This window comes from Galeopterus variegatus, unplaced genomic scaffold, assembly GCF_000696425.1.
Source record: "Galeopterus variegatus unplaced genomic scaffold, G_variegatus-3.0.2 Scaffold15, whole genome shotgun sequence".
Classification (NCBI taxonomy): Eukaryota; Metazoa; Chordata; class Mammalia; order Dermoptera; family Cynocephalidae; genus Galeopterus; species Galeopterus variegatus.
This window is the reverse complement of record NW_007726126.1, coordinates 260,316-277,479: the sequence shown is the minus strand read 5'-3', so window position 1 is coordinate 277,479 and position 17,164 is coordinate 260,316. Positions and strand designations below refer to the sequence as shown.

Sequence of the window (17,164 nt, the reverse complement as noted above, 5' to 3'; positions counted from 1 at the left end):
TTTATTAACTTTTGGTGGTGTACTTTCTTGGTTTTTTGCATTTCTGGTATCTTTTTTTGGATGTTTATTCATTTTAGCAGGGAGTTTCATTTGGGTCTTGGGCCTCTCCAGGAAGCCTCCTCTCTGGTCAGCTTGGACTCTACTAGGCTTCTGGATCTCGCCCTGCCAGCCCCACAGTTTATGTGTGTTCTGCCGAGTTTCCACCTCGTTATCCAGGCGTTTCCCCACTCTGTGAGCACTAGGTGGGGCTGTTGAACCTTGCAGGGGGGGCCCCGCAGGGTGTGTATTTTTTTTTGCCGAGTCTCCGTCTCCTTTGCCGGACCCCTCCCCACTCTGTGCGCTCAGTACAGGGTTGGGGCGTGTCTTCTGCAGACCTCGTCTATCAGCCGGGACTTTAAGCCTGTGCTCTGCCCCGCCCTGCCCAGGAAGACTTCCAGGTTTCTGATAGGGACGCTGTGAGTGCTTTTGTGGACCTGGAAAGACCTCCTCTGAGCCTCTCATTTTCTGCCTGGTATTGCAGCTATCTGTGTAGTTGAGTTATCTCCGACACCAGGGTGTGAGCTCCTTGGGGGAGGATCCCACAGCACACAGTTCCTCCTTGTATCCCCCCAGCATGGGCCGACCCGGGTACCTGCCGGCAGTCAGCTCTCCGACAGGTTCACACGAGCTCGAGAGCGCTCTGGCCTCACCTCTCCCAACCAGAAATCAGTTTGGGGTTCTTCCGAACTGATGGCCACAGAGATGGTATCTGCCTCCCAGAAACAGGAAGTTTACCGGGGGCCGAAGCCCAGGGTGTGGCGGAGTGACAATCTGGGCGGGCTCCTCCTCCCTGCCCTCCTGACACTGGCCGGGGTCTCCCCCCGCCACCAGCCCCGCCAGAGATCCGCGGGGGGAGTCGGATTGTAGGCCGGTCCGCAGGCCCCAGGGGGCCGTGCGCCTAGGCACGCAAGTAGCTTGGCTCAGTGAGCAGCCGCGCCAAGCAAAGAGGGCTGGCCTGGCCGATCCGAGCCGGCTCCGTTCCCACCCGAGAAAATGGAGGCAGTGCTAGTGCTGGTGCCTAGCCTGGTGTGGTAGGCGGGAGCCTGGCGGGCGTTTGCCCTGCAAGCGGGGCTGGGCTGGGGGTCACTCACTGAGCTCACAGAGCTGGGCCAGTCCAGTGCCTTACTCTCCATTTTTGCATCTTTCTTGGCCTTTATTGCCTCAGGCTGCTCACTTGGACCCGCAGCGCGGCTTGGGCGCTCTCAGGAATCTTCTTTTATGTCGGCCCTAAAACCTCGAATCTGTAGTTGCTTTTTTGTCATTGTAGATTAGTTGATCAATGATTTATTCATTTTTTGTTGCTGTTGGAAATGCAAATAGTACTCTGGCAGCAGAGCGCACACTTTTCAGGCTTGCGCTGTCTTCTGGCACGCCCGCTCCAGACCCGTCGCCATCTTAAGTCCGATTCATCTTGATCTTGAAAAAATACTTTGCAAAATAAAAAATGCCATTCTATATATGAAGTCAAAGCTTATAGGTAGATAGCAAAAATGTAAAGTCAGTTCTGCTGTAACATAACATGTACATTCCTAAAATCATCTTGTTGTACAAGATCATACAATAAAAACTATAGGGATTATGGGAGATATGTGTTTAGGGCCACACACTCAAAAACTTCGTTAATGATTAATAAAAAGATAGGAATCTAATAAAAATGGTAGTGCCATTTGGCATATGTTCAGTGGTTAACAAATACATAAATACTACAATCAATGTGGCATTTTACACTGGAAAAAGACCTGAAGTTTGTCTATGTAAGTATAGCATTATAGTTTGTAAATTATGGTGTGGTGGTAGTTGGAGGGTTATTTGAAATCAGAAAGGTCTAAAACCAGATGCAGATGGCCATAGCTTATAACACATGATGAACTTGATGTAGCTGGAAGATGTTTTAGGTATGTGCATTTTGTGTATTCTTATTCGGCTCGGTTCAGCTAGGTACAGTTTTCTGCATTTACCTAGTATTTCTCACAAATGAAATTGCACATTAGCAAGTATGCAATACACATTATGCTTGAATTGCTTTATAATATCTTGGTCTCACTCCAACCAATTTACATTTTCAAAACAAGCATTGTAGGAGAATGCTTTGAGATTGTATTGTCTTTTGATCCTTGTGTAATTGTGGTTATTAAAAGAAGCATAAGGAGCCAACCACCAAGAAAAGCATAAGTTTTTTTTTATTAGAATTTTATCACTACTATTATTTAACAATTGTTTGTTAAATAATATTTGTAATAAGAATATTTAAGCAATATTCTTATTGCTTCTAACAAAGAGGATGACATCAAAGCTGTCCAAAGAGCATTGGTTTGAGGGTCAGAAGATTAAGATTATAGTCCTCACTGTGTCATTTATTAGCCATATTTTTTTGTGGTCTATTACTCTGGTTGGTAGCCTCATCTGTTATGGTGGATTAGCCCAAATGATCCCTGTCAGCTCTAAAATTATATAACAGTAATACAGGAATAGTAAACTATGTTTTTTAGCATAAAATATATGGTGTGATACATTTATTCATATTGCAATTCCCAACAGGATTTAAGGAAGGCATATAATCTTCATGTAAGGAGCAGCTTTTTAAGCAAAACACCTAAGGCAAAAACAATGATGGAAAAGATATTTGATTATATGAAAGTTAAAAATTAAGAAAGACTCAGACATTTACAACAGAAAATGTGTACTTTCAAAAGAGTTAGAATTTTAAAAGAATGGCTTATGAATTTTTAAAAATGCAATGAGTATAGTTTTTTCACGGTGGAAATAATAATAGTTTTTTCACATATCTGCAAAGGTTGTTGCATATCTTCTGACATTAACGTTGCTGAGGCCAAGGGCAAAGTTTTTTTGTTAGGGAATCAATTACTTAAGTGAAATTATGGTTTCGTTTATTTTGAAGACTAGAACTAGACTGGGTAACTTTGTGTGTATGTTTGTTAGGAGCAGGCAGTTGGGGCCTTACTTGAGATGTGATGGCACTTATTCACAGTGGAAGCAGGGCAAGATGTCAGTTTTCCTTTCTCAAAGCTGAAAAATAAATATGCAAAGGTTAAAGGGGAAATACACTTTAGATAGAAATAATTGCAACATGTGGTAAAGAGGTTAAATCTTTAATCCACAAAAATCCTTACAAATCAGTAAGAAAAGATGAACACACTGGCTGAAAAAATGGGCCAAGGACACACATTGGTAATTAACAAAAGAAATACTAAAAATGACCGATAACATGAAAATAATATTTGGCCATACTTAGTAATCAAATTAAAATTAAAAGAACAAGAAAATAACTTTTTTTTCCAAATTAGATAAAAAACCTTAATAAAATTAACTTCATGATTGTGTTATAAATTGCTACATCCCTTAGAAGGACCATTTTCATTCTCTTTAAGCCTATTTATTATCTTATTTGTAGTAACAACACCAGGAACAAACATATTCCAACAAAAATCTCACAAATCTTGGGGTGTCTAACCAAATAAGGGAAAAGATAGAGTTATTATGAGATTCTGAGGAATGATGGAGATTAAATGAGATTTAAATGAAGCAAATGAAGAGTAAAAGTTCAGAGCAAAGCAGGGCTCTGTGAAGGGGTCAGTATCAAATCTTGACTGCAAAATGGACACTTGGTCCTGTTTCCTGGAAGAAAACAAAGTTAAGATACATATGTGGAGTGCTCTGTCCAGAAATCCGTTATCTAAAGTCTGCATCTGGGATGTAGATTAAGGCTGCTTATTTGTGTTAAAAATGACTTAGGTCCTCCAGGTAGGAGTGGGATGTTTCATTATTGATACAATTTCAAGTGTCTGAAGTTTCTAATAGTCTCTGATTTTAGAAAATAAAGTTTCTTTGTGAGTTAAGAAAGTAGTAGTTACTCAAAGAAATAGGTCGTTATGCCACTTTAGAGCTGTAACATGCAACGTGTCCTTGGGACAAATGCCAGTACTGTTTTTGTTTAAGTTTGCATTTGGCTTTATTGGTATCTGTTATTCTGTCCTGATGAATGGATGTTCATGCAGATCTTTACTTTCTCATCATTTATCTTCATCAAATGCCAAGCTAGCATTTGATGAATGCAAGAATGTTTTTCATAGCATAGCAGTTGTGAAAAAATTGGAAGTAAATTGTTTTAACTAAATTATGACACACCTGTAAGATGAGACACTACACAGCCATCAGAAATTATGTTATAGAAGGGCCGAGCCTGTGGCACACTCGGGAGAGTGCAGCGCTGGGAGTGCAGCAGCGCTTCCGCAGCGGGTTCGGATCCTATATAGGGATGACCAGTGCGCTCACTGGCTGAGTGCGGTGCGGCCAGTCTCAAAAAGGACAAAAAAAAAAAAAAAGAATTTATGTTGTAGAAGAGTTCTTAGCCTGAAATTTGCAAATCCTAAAATTATATATATATATATATATATTTTTTTTTCCTCAACTCAGAAAAATATTTAGCTTTTAGTCTTGATGCTGTTATTAATTCACTATGTACACTTAATCCCACCCTCTTCAATAGATTTTACTGTGGTGATAGAAATGTTCCTTGATGTCCAATATGGTAGTCACTATCCATATGTGACTCTTGAGAACTGAAATGTGGCTAGTGAGGAACAGGATTTTAAATTTTAACTAATTTAAGTAGAAGTTAGCCACACATAGATAGCAATACATATTTAGCACAGTTTCAGACACGTCACTTTATCATTTTGGTTATCTGAGCCCTAAAGTGAAAGGATTTTTATATGTGAAAAAATCTTAGGAATCATTTAGTCTTGGTCAGGGGAATCAGCCCTTTGAGAAAAAATACATTTACCTAGTTGTAAAATTTTGACTATCTGTATATGAATTTTAGTAATAATAATATTGTTATTTTCAATAGCAATACTAATATAGTCCTAACACTTAGTATTACTTGTGGAATAGTACTTTTGTTCATGATTTGTGTAATTACGGCTCAGCAAATTATGACCTGTGGGCCAAGTCCAGCTTGCTGCTAGTTTTTGTACAACCTGATTTTTACATTTACAAAATGGTTGACAAAAGAAGAATATTCTGTGAAAATTACATGTAATTCAGATTTCAGTGTCCATAAATTTTTATTGGAATATAGCCATATTCATTAACTTACATACCGTCTGTAGCTGCTTTAGCACTACAGAGGCAGCTTTAGTAGTTACAGCAGAGACTGTATAGACTGAAAAGCCTAAAATATATGATATCCGGACCCTTTATAAAAATTTTTGCTGGCACTTCGCCCATTTGAGCTGTTCTAACAAAATACCATAAACTGGATAGCTTATAAACAACAGAAATTTATTTCTCACAGTTTTGGAGGCCAGGAAGTCTAAGATCAAGGCACTGGTAGATTTGGCATGTGGTGAAGACTTGCTTTCTGGTTCATAGATGGTGCCTTCTTACTGTGCTTACATGATAGAAGGGGTGAAGGAGCTCTCTAGGGCAGAACCAGTGCCTGGTTAGGGCCTGCTTCCTCACAGAGGACCATCTTCCCACAGTAACCACATGGTAGGAGGGGTGAGGGGTCTCTCTCTGGCCGCTTTTACAAGGACGCTAATCCTATTCATGAAGTTTCCACCCTTGTAACCTAATCACCTTCCAAAGGCTCCAGATCCTAATATCAACACCTTGGGAGTTAGGATTTCAACATATGAATTTTGGGCGACACAGTCAGACCATAGCAGACATCTGGTATAGATGATATTTAAAAATAAAAACCAGGAAAGGCTGTAATGTGATCATTGTGTATATTTTAGATTTGATGAGTTTGATGAAGCAATTGATGAAGCTATAGAAGATGATATTAAAGAGGCTGATGGAGGAGGTATGTGTTTATCATTTTCTCTTCATATAACTCTGCCAACAAATTAATTCAGATGCCCAAATTAGGGCGGTGAGCAATGTATTTTTTATTCTCATTTCCAATGTGCATCACAATCACTACTGATGTTAAATGTCTTAGATCCAAAAATAGTCTGTGGACACGGTATCAGTGTAGACTCAGGTCTTACAAATTATTATTGAAGGGTTTTGTTTTGTGACCTAATATAAAATATTACTATTCCTCCATAGATTTAAAGTGTACTTCTGGTTCCAAATACAAAACTGAGGAAACTACTGTTGTCTTTGAGACTGCAAAGTCTCAAAAATTATGGATAATCAGAATCTAAATGATTTCTTTCAGTTGACCTATTTTAAAAGTTTATTAATTTCTTAGTCTTCAATAGAATTAAAATAGAAGAATTTGGAGGTAATTTAATTAAGGCACTATATAGCCAATTATAGTGCTCTGATACAGAGCATTCTGGTTTCCACTTAGTTATTTTGAAAACTCTGGAAAGGATTAATAAGTAGGTTGTTTGTAGAGGAACTAGAGAAGTCACAAGCTTTTCCAGAGATGTGTGCCTTATTTACATCTTTGCTGCTGAATTCTCGCTTTTTCTGTCCTGTAAACACAGTTTTTAAAAAATGGATTGGCATCTTTCTAAAGCCTTGTCCAAAAGACAGCTTTCAAGAAGAGATTCTTGAGTGACTTCTAATAGGTATGAGGTTTCTTTTTGGGATGATGAAAATGTTCTGGAATTTGTTAATGGTGATGGTTGCACAACTTTGTGACTATACTAAAAACCTCTGAATTATACACTTTAAAAGGGTGAATATTAGTCAACTGGCTATAGACACTAAAAACAATTTTTTAAAATAGAAGTGTGAATATTATGTATGTGAATTATATCAAAATTAAAAAAAACAGTGAAACTTCTATTCAGTAGAGTAAACAAATGCTAAAATTCTGTCTTGATGAGAGCTCTGTCAGCTGAAGTTCTGAGAAAACTGCATATTTGCAGGAAGAAAATAAATTGAATGAAGAGCTGCTAAACATGAATAAGGACAGTCTCTAGAAATTAAAGGGAAGCTTTTAATAAACATACAGTTATCTCCCCCACCCCAAACTCAGGAGTTGGCCGAGGAAAAGATATCTCCACAATCACAGGTCACCGTGGGAAAGACATCTCTACTATTTTGGATGAAGAAAGAAAAGAAAATAAACGACCCCAGAGGGCAGCTGCTGCTCGACGGAAGAAACGCCGGCGACTAAATGATCTGGACAGTGACAGCAACCTGGATGAAGAAGAGAGTGAGGATGAATTCAAGATCAGTGATGGGTGCGTGGTCTGCCCGTAGACCCCATTCCCTAGATACCAGCTTAAATACAGCTGGACTAGCAGAGAGGCTTGGCTGTCCTGTAAGGGGCTTTTGATTTTCATGCACATAGACAATCTCTGTTTATTTTCAGGATATTTAAAGCAGACTCACGAATACTCATTTTGGTTCTTTTTAGATTAAAACAAAGTAAGTTTTGGTGGTTTGTTTAATATTCAAAATTATTTAAAATTTATTTAAATTCGATTAACTGAATTGAACTTCAATTGTTGAAAGCCTTCTCTCCACCTCTGTGCCATCTTCTGCTGCTGAGGTCCACAAGAGGTTTCCAGTAACGTATGAGAAACAAGCAATTTGATACTGTTCTCTGGTGACCCATTGAGGTTGGAGTTGGGATAAGTAATCCAGTTTGGAAGATCAGGAAAGGTGTCTGTGCAGAGCATGTATTGAAACAATACTGCACAGTTTCTTTCAGATTGTTAGTGGAGGAAATAAGCACACAAACCACAAAAAATTAATTTTGCAGTCCCTGTGCTAACCAGCCACTCTGCATGACTGCTACTAAAATACAAGGGTACTTCAAAAAGTTTGTGGGGAAAAAAATGAAAAGATAATATGAATTTTTCCATGAACTGTCTAAAGACCTGTCCTATAGGTAAAGCATAAATAAGGGTAAAGAGGAGAGTGGCTTAATCTAGGAAAGTCAGGGAAAGCCTCACAGTAGAAGTAAAACTTGATTTGAAATTTGAAGAATGAATATTTGGGCAGATAAGTTTGGGATTAGAAGCAAGATGAGGAAAGAAGGCATTCCCAGCAGAGAAGTCACATGTCCAAGGCAGCAAGCTATAAAATGTCACTTTGGGAAAGTCCTGGTGGCTCAAGATAGCAAGAATACAGAGATAAAGTAGAGAGTGCCCTGCTGGATAAAAAGAACCAGATTATATGGAGTGTTTTGTTTGTCATACAAAGAGTTTGGACTTTATCCTGAAAGTGATGAAAAACCACTAAGGGTTTTAAACACCAGACTACTGTGAGATTCATGCTTCAGAAAGATTAATCTTGGCATTCATTTGGAGGATATATTGAGGGGACATTAGACTAGAGATTAGAGAGACTCTTTAGGGAGTTGGTATTATAGTTTAGGTGAGAAATTAAAGCCTTAAAAAAGGAGAGAAATCAGGTTTGAGAGATTATCTTTTAAGAAGTAGACTCAGGGAGAATTAGTAATTGATTAGGTGTGAGAAATGAAAAGGGAAAACAGTTGCAATACCAGATTTCTTGTTTGAGTTACCAGATGGATAATGGTACCAAATACCAGGCTGGGGAACAGAGAGGAGTCGGTTGGGAAATAAGTTCACTTTTGAACATGTTGAATTTAGGGTGCAAGGGGGACATCCCATGAGGACCAAGCAATTTAAAATCAGCATCAGTTCATCTTCACATCCTCACCTAAGAGATGTATAGGTGGCAAAACATTTCTCCATTTTATAAACAGGGAAATTAATACAGTTATACAGATACTTTGAACTAAACATTACTTAGTGATTGATTAACTGGACTTGACAGAATTTGAACTCGGAACTCTCAAAAAGGGGTTCACGGTTCTAAGTGTACCATCATAATTTATCTGGTTTCTCTTGGACAGATCTCAAGATGAGTTTATTGTATCAGATGAAAACCCAGATGAAAGTGAAGAAGATCCACCTTCTAATGATGACAGTGACACTGATTTCTGTAGCCGGAGACTGAGGCGACACCCCTCTCGGCCAATGAGGCAAAGCAGGCGTTTGCGGAGAAAGACCCCAAAGAAAAAGTACTCTGACGACGATGAAGAGGAGGAGTCTGAAGAGAATAGTAGAGACTCTGGTAAAAATAACTAGTATCCATATCTTACCAACAACATAAATTCTTACAACTCTGGAGTGAAGAGTTCTGAAAATAAAATTCCATTGTATTGTAATATAAGTTTTCTGCTAAAACTTTTAATCCTTTTCTTATGACTCAGTAGTAACTAAATTTTTCTCATAAAGCACATCTGAGAAAATACATTCAGACTGATCTGTTAACTTCATTTATTAAATTATTTTTATTATACTTAATTATTATCAAATGCCAAATTCATTTAGGATTGTGATGAATCCTTTTGGTGCGATGTGTTTCCATGCCTAACCTCTCTCTTCATAGTGTTTCTTGGGCATCATTCTCAATAAGCTGAGAACATTTTCCTCAGATGCCCAGCTCTTGAAGAGAGAAGAATACGAAGTATCTCTAATATTTAGATCACAATCAGTGATTCAGGAGTTTTTACAAATTAGTAGTGGTTGATGTTATGATAGCTTACGCTTACCTTTGTTAACTGAATAACTAATGAGAGGCACAATAGCTAAGAGAAAAGATACACGTGCTATACATAATTGGCAAATAGGTAGCTGTCATCTTACTGGAGAAATGCCAACTCAGGCCATCCTTGTGGGCTTGTTTTGTTAATCATTCTTTCTAAACCTTTTCAGTAAGTGGTGACATCAGTGATTATTTTGTAAGCACAAGGACATTTTCTATGTCAGAAACCACAGTACAGTTATCAAAATCAGAAATTTTAACATTGATATTGTTCTTTACATTTATTTTTTCCCTAGTCCAGTATCTGATCTAGGATTACACAATGCATTTACTTCTGTCTCTCTTTTTTTGTCTCTCTTTACATTCTAAGATGTTGCAGAGCAGTTGGGGGAGGCAGGGAGGGGAAGGAGATATCGTGGGAGAGAGAGAGGAATTCATGTCTCTTTAGTCTCCTTTAATCTGGAATATTCCTTAAATTTGGTCTTTATTGACTTCAACATTTTTAAAGAATATGTACTAGTTATTTTCTAAATTGTCCCTCAGTTGAGTTTTTCTGTTTTCTTGTGATTAGACTTAGGTTATATGTTTTTGGCAGGAATACCATAGAGGTAATGTTGTGCTTCCAGGTCTCTTCACTTTATTATTTTTCCTTGTAATTAATAAGTAATTTGTGGGATGATACTTTTGGCTAGCTATTTGAAATGTTTGAAATCCATCAGAGAACAACAAGGTTGAAGCAGTAATTCAGTGGAATTTGTTAGCACTTTGAAAAACAGCTGTGACATAATGCCATAGTCTCCTTATGGCTTATTGATCAGAGATGACAAGAACAATGCTATTTAGCAGTCGTTTGAGAGTTTAAGTAGCCCTGTGCGCTTTCGAGTAGATTTTCATACCACCTGGAGAAAAGCCAAAAATATAATTCCAATTCTGTACTTCTTTGGAGCATTGTCATTAGCTTTCTTTGGTTAGAGGGTTTTGCCTCTGCAGTACATTATCAGTGTAGCCATGGTTAAGAACAGCAGATTAGCAAGAGGCAGATTCTGGTAACTGTCCACCAAGAAAAGCAGTCAGGTAGCTCTAGGTTGAATGCAATAAGGACTATTAAAAAAAGTATAAAACATTTTTTTAATCTTGAGAATTAACTGATGGTATACAATTTTGAGGTTTGGCATTAAAGACCCCCACAGATTGACTCATATTATTAAAAAGAAAAGTAAAAGAATTTTTAAAGTTATTGTTCATTTAAGAATTTTTATGAACTCTACTTATTAGCTGTACATTTTTATAACTTAAGCTAACTACATTTCTACTCAATGAACTTAAATTTTGTACTTCTTTTTCCTTTTTTTTTTTTTTTTTTTTTTTTATAGAAAGTGACTTTAGTGAGGATTTTAGTGATGATTTTGTAGAAACTCGGCGAAGGCGATCAAGGAGGAACCAGAAAAGGCAAATTAACTACAAAGAAGATTCAGAAAGTGATGGTTCCCAGAAGAGCTTACGACGTGGTAAAGAAATAAGGCGAGTTCACAAGCGCAGACTTTCCAGCTCAGAGAGTGAAGGTAAGGAATAGATCTCCTATTTACAGAAGTTTGGACAAGACAGAAATAGATGCTGTAAAGTGAACTCAGGATTGTGATTCTGTACCTTTACTTAAAAATTGATATAACCAATAGTATCTTTGAAATAAAACCTATTACTTGTGCCTGGTCACTAATTATAGTTTAAATAAACGATACTTGATAAGTTGCTAATTTTGAAGATCTCCATTGTAGTAATTACATTCTTCATTGAAACTAGTAGAGACTCAGAAAATTTTGATCTGATCAAAATTTAGTCTGCTTCTTCTTTTTTCCCCCGATTATTCATGGCCCTCATTTTGAAATAACCTCTTATGCGTCGAATAACTGAATGGTTTCAAACTAAAGTGCCTTCTGTCTCTCTCCACCTTGACTATGAGTTTCAGTTGGTAACTTTTATTTCTTAATAGCTTTAGCTGTACCCCATACTAAAAATATGGGAAAAGCTCTAAAATATGAATTTTTGATATACATTTAGTCTTTGTAGATATTCCTCAGCTCTTCCTAAGTTTATATTAAATAATCCCAACCCTCACTTCCCCCCTTTATTATATATTTAATTTACCATTGTTTATGATCTATTTTTTGAAGATTGTTTGCTTTCATAGATTAGGCATAAAATGAATTAATTTTGAGCCCATCAGGAAAGAAAGGGGAAAAAAATGTTTGGAAGTGGGAGGTTAAAAAAGAGAGGTGAACATCTTTTTGAGTGTGTATTTGTCTTCATGTATCATAAATACAAACATAAATTTGTTAATTCAGCCATTAAATATGAATATTTATTGAACTAGGCCCTATTCTGAACACTGGGAATATAACAGTGAATAAAATAACCTTCATGTAACTCTTATTTTAGTTGGGAGAAGAGAGATAATAAACAAGGTAAATGTTTATTAACATATGATATATTAGACTGAGATAAAAGAGCTGTGGAGAAAAATAAGGGAGAAAAAGTAGTTGGGAGAGTAATTGGAATTTCAGATATTGTGCTAAAGGACATCCTCCCTGAAAGACATTTGAGTGAAGTCTGGAAAGAAATGTTGGGTGTGAGTCATGCACTTATTTTAAAGGAGAGTGGTACAGGCAGGTGGAACAACAAATGTGAAGGCCTTGAGGCAAGCTGGCATGTTCATGTTCTAGGAACAGAAGGGAGTCCAGGGTTGTTGGAGCAGAGTGAGTGAGGGGAAGAATAATACGTGAAGCAAGGAGATCAAAGGGGATCGGATCATATAGAACAATAGTCAGCCAACTACAGCCCACTTGTTTGTATAAATAAACTTTTCACAAATCAAGTTTTATTGGAAGACAGCCATGCCCATTTGTTTGCATAATATCTGTGGCTGTTTTCACAAAAAGTTGGGTAGTTGTAACAGACTGTAGCATCTACCCTTTACAGGAAAAATCTGCTAACCTCTGATGAAGAGCAGCACAGTCCAGTTGAACTTTCTGCAATGGTGGAAATATTCTTCGTCTGTGCTGATCAGTTACAGTAGCCACTAGCCTCTTATGGCTATTGAGGACTTGAAATGTGGCCAGTGTGACTGGAAATAAATTTTTAATTTAATTTAATTTAAATTTAAAATAACCACAAGAGACTAGCATCTACTATATTGGATAGCACTGAATTGGTCATTGCATAGACTGCTGGACTTTATTCTGTGTGAGATGGAAAGCAATTGGAGAATTTTGAGCAAAGTATTGATATGATCTGACATATATTTTAATTTGCTGTAGTAGCTGTGTTATGAATAGATTGGTTATTGAAATAGTCCAGGTGAGAGATGATGGTGGGTAGGACTAGGGCAGTAGCAGTAAAGGGGTGAAAAGCAGTTAAATTATGAATATGTTTTTAAGGTAAACCCAACAGATTTACTGTTGGATTGGATGAGAGAAAGAAAGGAATCAAGGATGACTGAGCAATTAGAAGAATAGAGTTGCCAAAAACTAAGAGGGTGGAGACCATGATGCTACCATTTTGGGGGGGAAGTTTAGGAGCTCAGTTTTGTATACATTAGGTTTGACACACCTGTTTAGATATCCAAGTGTAGATGTTGAGTAGGCAGTTTGATACATGAGCCTAGGATTTAGTGATTGTCTAAAACAAATATGAAGCTTATCATCATATAGATATACAAACCCGTGATTGCCTAAAATGTAAGTAAAGACAAAGAAGAGAAGAAATTTAATGATTACCAAGGGCATTTAATAACAAGATGAGAGGTGGCATTGTGTTTCAGACATACAGAGTTGGGTGCCCGGTTTTGATCTTTCCGTGTCAGTATGTTTACATGATTCCCTAATTTGAGGACTAGTGGGAAGGAGTTTCTTAGTTTGTGCCAACCTATGTTCATTTAATTCAAAGACCATCAGATTTCTTCTCCTGGAAATCTTCTTTTTCCTAATATCATAGGTAAAGTAAACTGAATCATATTGGGCATTGTTACGGGACTGAGGAGAGACAGAAATCAGTCCAGTTATTGCAGGGAAGTATTTGTGTACAAGCAAGTCTGAAAGCAGAACATGGGGGTAAAAATGGGGAGGAAAAGGAGAATTACTTAAATCCATTTCTGGTTAACTGTGCCAATGGCTTGAATGTGCTGTTTATTCTAGAGAGCTATATGTCCAAGAACTCTGAAGATGGTGAGCTCAACACAGAATCAAAACGGTCAGTTCGAAAGCGGGGCCGAAGCACAGATGAGGAGGAGGAAGAGGAAGGCAAACCATCCCGCAAACGGCTACACCAGATTGAGACGGATGAAGAGGAAAGTTGTGACAATGCTCATGCAGATGCAGACCAGCCTGCCCAAGACAGACAGCCCAGGGTCCTGCCCTCAGAACAAGAAAGTACCAAGAAGCCCTACCGGATAGAAAGTGATGAGGAAGAGGACTTTGAAAATGTAAGCAAAGTGGAGAGCCCATTGGACTATAGCTTAGTGGACTTACCTTCCACCAATGGACAGAGTCCTGGCAAAGCCATTGAGAACTTGATTGGCAAGCCAGCTGAGAAGCCTCAGACCCCCAAGGACAACAGCACAGCTGGTGCAAGCCTGGCCCCCAATGGGACAAGTGGTGGGCAGGAGGCAGGGGCACCAGAAGAGGAGGAAGATGAGCTTTTGAGAGTGACTGACCTTGTTGATTATGTCTGTAACAGTGAACAGTTATAAGACTTTTTTTTCCATTTTTGTGCTAATTTATTCCACGGTAGCTCTCACACCAGCGGGCCAGTTATTAAAAGCTGTTTGATTTTTCCTAGAAAACGCCACTACAGAATGACTTTTTAGAAAAAAAATTTCAACAAACCCTGAAGTCTTTCTGTGAAGTGACCAGTTTTGAACTTTGAAGATAAATAATTGCTGTAAATTCCTTTTGATTTTCTTTTTCCAAGTTCATGGTCCTTGGTAATTTCATTCATGGAAAAAAAAAATCTTATTATAACAACAAAGATTTGTATATTTTTGACTTTATATTTCTTGAGCTCTCCTGACTTTGTGAAAAAGGGTGGATAAGAATGCATTCCAAATCTGTGAGGGCCCAAAACAGAATTTAGGGGTGGGAGAAAGCACTTGTGCTTTAGCTTTTTCATATTAAATATATATTATATTTAAACATTCATGGCATAAATGATTAACAGACTGTTTAAAAGTTCAAGTCTGTACTGTTGCAAGTTTGAAAATTGTAGGTAACATCATACATAAGTCATTTAGTAACAGCCTTCGTAAAATCAACTTGTTTACTATTGGAGATTACCACACTTAATAAAGAGACCGTGAAAGCACCATCATAAAAAAATTTTAACCTATGTTTCTGTTATAGCGGAGTTTATTGTTTTAAAAAACAAAATCATCTGAAAGGCATTTTACAGTAAAATGTATAATGATGCTTTGACAACCAGATTGTACTAGCAACAAATTTTTTTTAAAAATAGCTTTATGTAATGATGATAAGGTGGCCTCTAATATACTATGTCTGATGAAGGGGTTGTTAGTGAAATGAGTGTGATCTTAAGGCCCAGGTGGACTGTAAACTTTGCCAGTGGTATAACTCTTGTCTTCTGGCCACTTGACGTTTAAATATCTGAAATATCATTTTGGAAGAAATACATCTCTATGTAATATACATGAAGAGATGCTAAGCTGACAGTAGTATTTTAGCACATTTGAAGATGGGGAAGGGATTTTCAGGTGAATTTTAACTGGTCTATTCTTGCCCTTAGTATCTACTTCAAATTGAAGTCTACAAACAAAGCAGTTCCTTTGGGAGGTTTTTAGTTTGATTTTTAGCATGTGTGTGTGTGGGTGTGTGTATATGCGTGCGTGCGTGTATGTGAGTGTGTTGGAATTTCCTATTTGCCTGGATATATTAGCAGGTTTGAATGTAGTTTTGGCCTTTGGCCATTAGACTTCTATTAAAATTCATTAATAGTCACACAACCAACATAGAGTTGAATGAGAACCGCCAATATACTTAATAGGCAGGACATCCATTTCAAACATCTCAACACTTTAAAGAAAGATAAACCCTTTGTTTCAAGAAAAAGGGGTTTGTAACTAACTAAATATCTAACATGTAATTGACACTAAAATATGAACTTTGTCTTAGTTTCTATTACAGGTGTAAAATTTCAGGCAGAGCCATAACATTGTACAGAGTGTAGCACTTGTGATTAAAACTTGCCTATCAAATTCTGAAACCTACAACCATTACTTCTGTGAATACTTTTGCCCCGGGATTTGGGTTTTTTTGTTCCAGTGTTGTGTCTGTTGCCGGCAATGGACACACCATATCTGCTGCTGGCCCAAGGAACTTCATTAATGTTTCCTTCCAAATTAAGCATTATACGTGCTAGTCAGTGTATAGTAAAGCACTTCTCTTTTTTATTATTAAAAAGCTGGCATTAGACTTGCATTATAAATACCTCTCTAGAAACTTTATACTCCTACTTTTCCTTCCTCAACAGGTATTGTTGCCCTTAAATCTAATCTTTTGGCCTTGAAAGTTTATGTTTTTTCAGTTGTTGGTTCTTCTGTTTGTTTCGTTTTGTTTTACTTTAGTTCTGTAGTACCTGCCCATTAATATTTTTGCTTTGATTCTAGCAATGTATATGTATCTGTATAAAAAAAAAATAAAATAATGAAAGCAACCTAAAAATAGGATGCACCAGTAGCATGTGGTTCCAAGCAAGTTGTGATTTTTATTTTGAGACAGTGTTCCACTGGAACGGAGGGAAGGGCTTACATTCACAGACAGTAAAGCAGGGCTATGGAAGGAGCCACATTTACTTACAAACCCTCCTTTCTAGCTAGGTTTGTTTTATTTATTTGAAAGTCACTTAAGAATTTTAGTCTTTTTAACTATGTAAAACAGGCAGGCAATAGAAGGATTCCTACTAGTGCAAGGTAAGTTGTTCAGATGTACAGGTGGCCTTTCCTGCCACTCAATCTCCCTGTTCACCATTGTAGTCCTGCAGCTGGGTAAAGCCACTAACATGTAGAAACTCTCCCATGTGCCCTGTCTCTACCTCTGGATACACCAGCTCCTGCTTCTACCTATTATTGGTTCTACTCCTCAGTTAAGCAAGTAATCAGATGATGTATTAAATGGGTAGATAACTTATTTTAACAGGGTGCCTAATGTGAAACAAGGAGGGTTTTTTTTTTACCCTTCCGCTATAGAAAGCTGAACGTAATTTTTATCCTTGTAAAGACTGAGTATTCATTCCACTTGGCAAGTGTCCCACTGACATGGTTATACCACTGCCTGATATTTACCAAACTTGAGTAAATGTTTGTCAGCTTGATAGTGAGCATATCCCTTCTTACTTTATATTCTGATTAAACCAATTAATTATGGGTCATCTACCAAGAAGAGTCCAAGGAGCTGATACATATAAAGTGTTATTATGCAGATGGAGTGATTATATGTGATTAAATTTTGCACAGTTCAAAAAGTTCTGCTCGGGGATCAGATTTAGTCCCTCAAAGAGGCTGTATTCACTGGAATATTCACTCTGAAGATACTCTGGAGGAGTTTTAAAAAGA

The 17,164-nt window shown here is 37.5% G+C and overlaps 1 protein-coding gene across 1 annotated transcript in view; it reads left to right on the top strand.

Annotated features, from left to right (window-relative positions):
- Nucleotides 1-16,289, top strand: part of RSF1 (remodeling and spacing factor 1) — a 161,787-nt gene extending 145,498 nt beyond the window's left edge. The window contains exons 12-16 of the mRNA XM_008565953.1: nucleotides 5,802-5,869; nucleotides 7,001-7,208; nucleotides 8,852-9,072; nucleotides 10,920-11,108; nucleotides 13,737-16,289. Of these exons, the coding sequence (XP_008564175.1) occupies nucleotides 5,802-5,869; nucleotides 7,001-7,208; nucleotides 8,852-9,072; nucleotides 10,920-11,108; nucleotides 13,737-14,290 (1,240 nt within the window). The 3' untranslated portion in view covers nucleotides 14,291-16,289. The remainder of the gene's footprint in view (nucleotides 1-5,801; nucleotides 5,870-7,000; nucleotides 7,209-8,851; nucleotides 9,073-10,919; nucleotides 11,109-13,736) is intronic.
- Nucleotides 16,290-17,164: the final 875 nt, after the last annotated feature.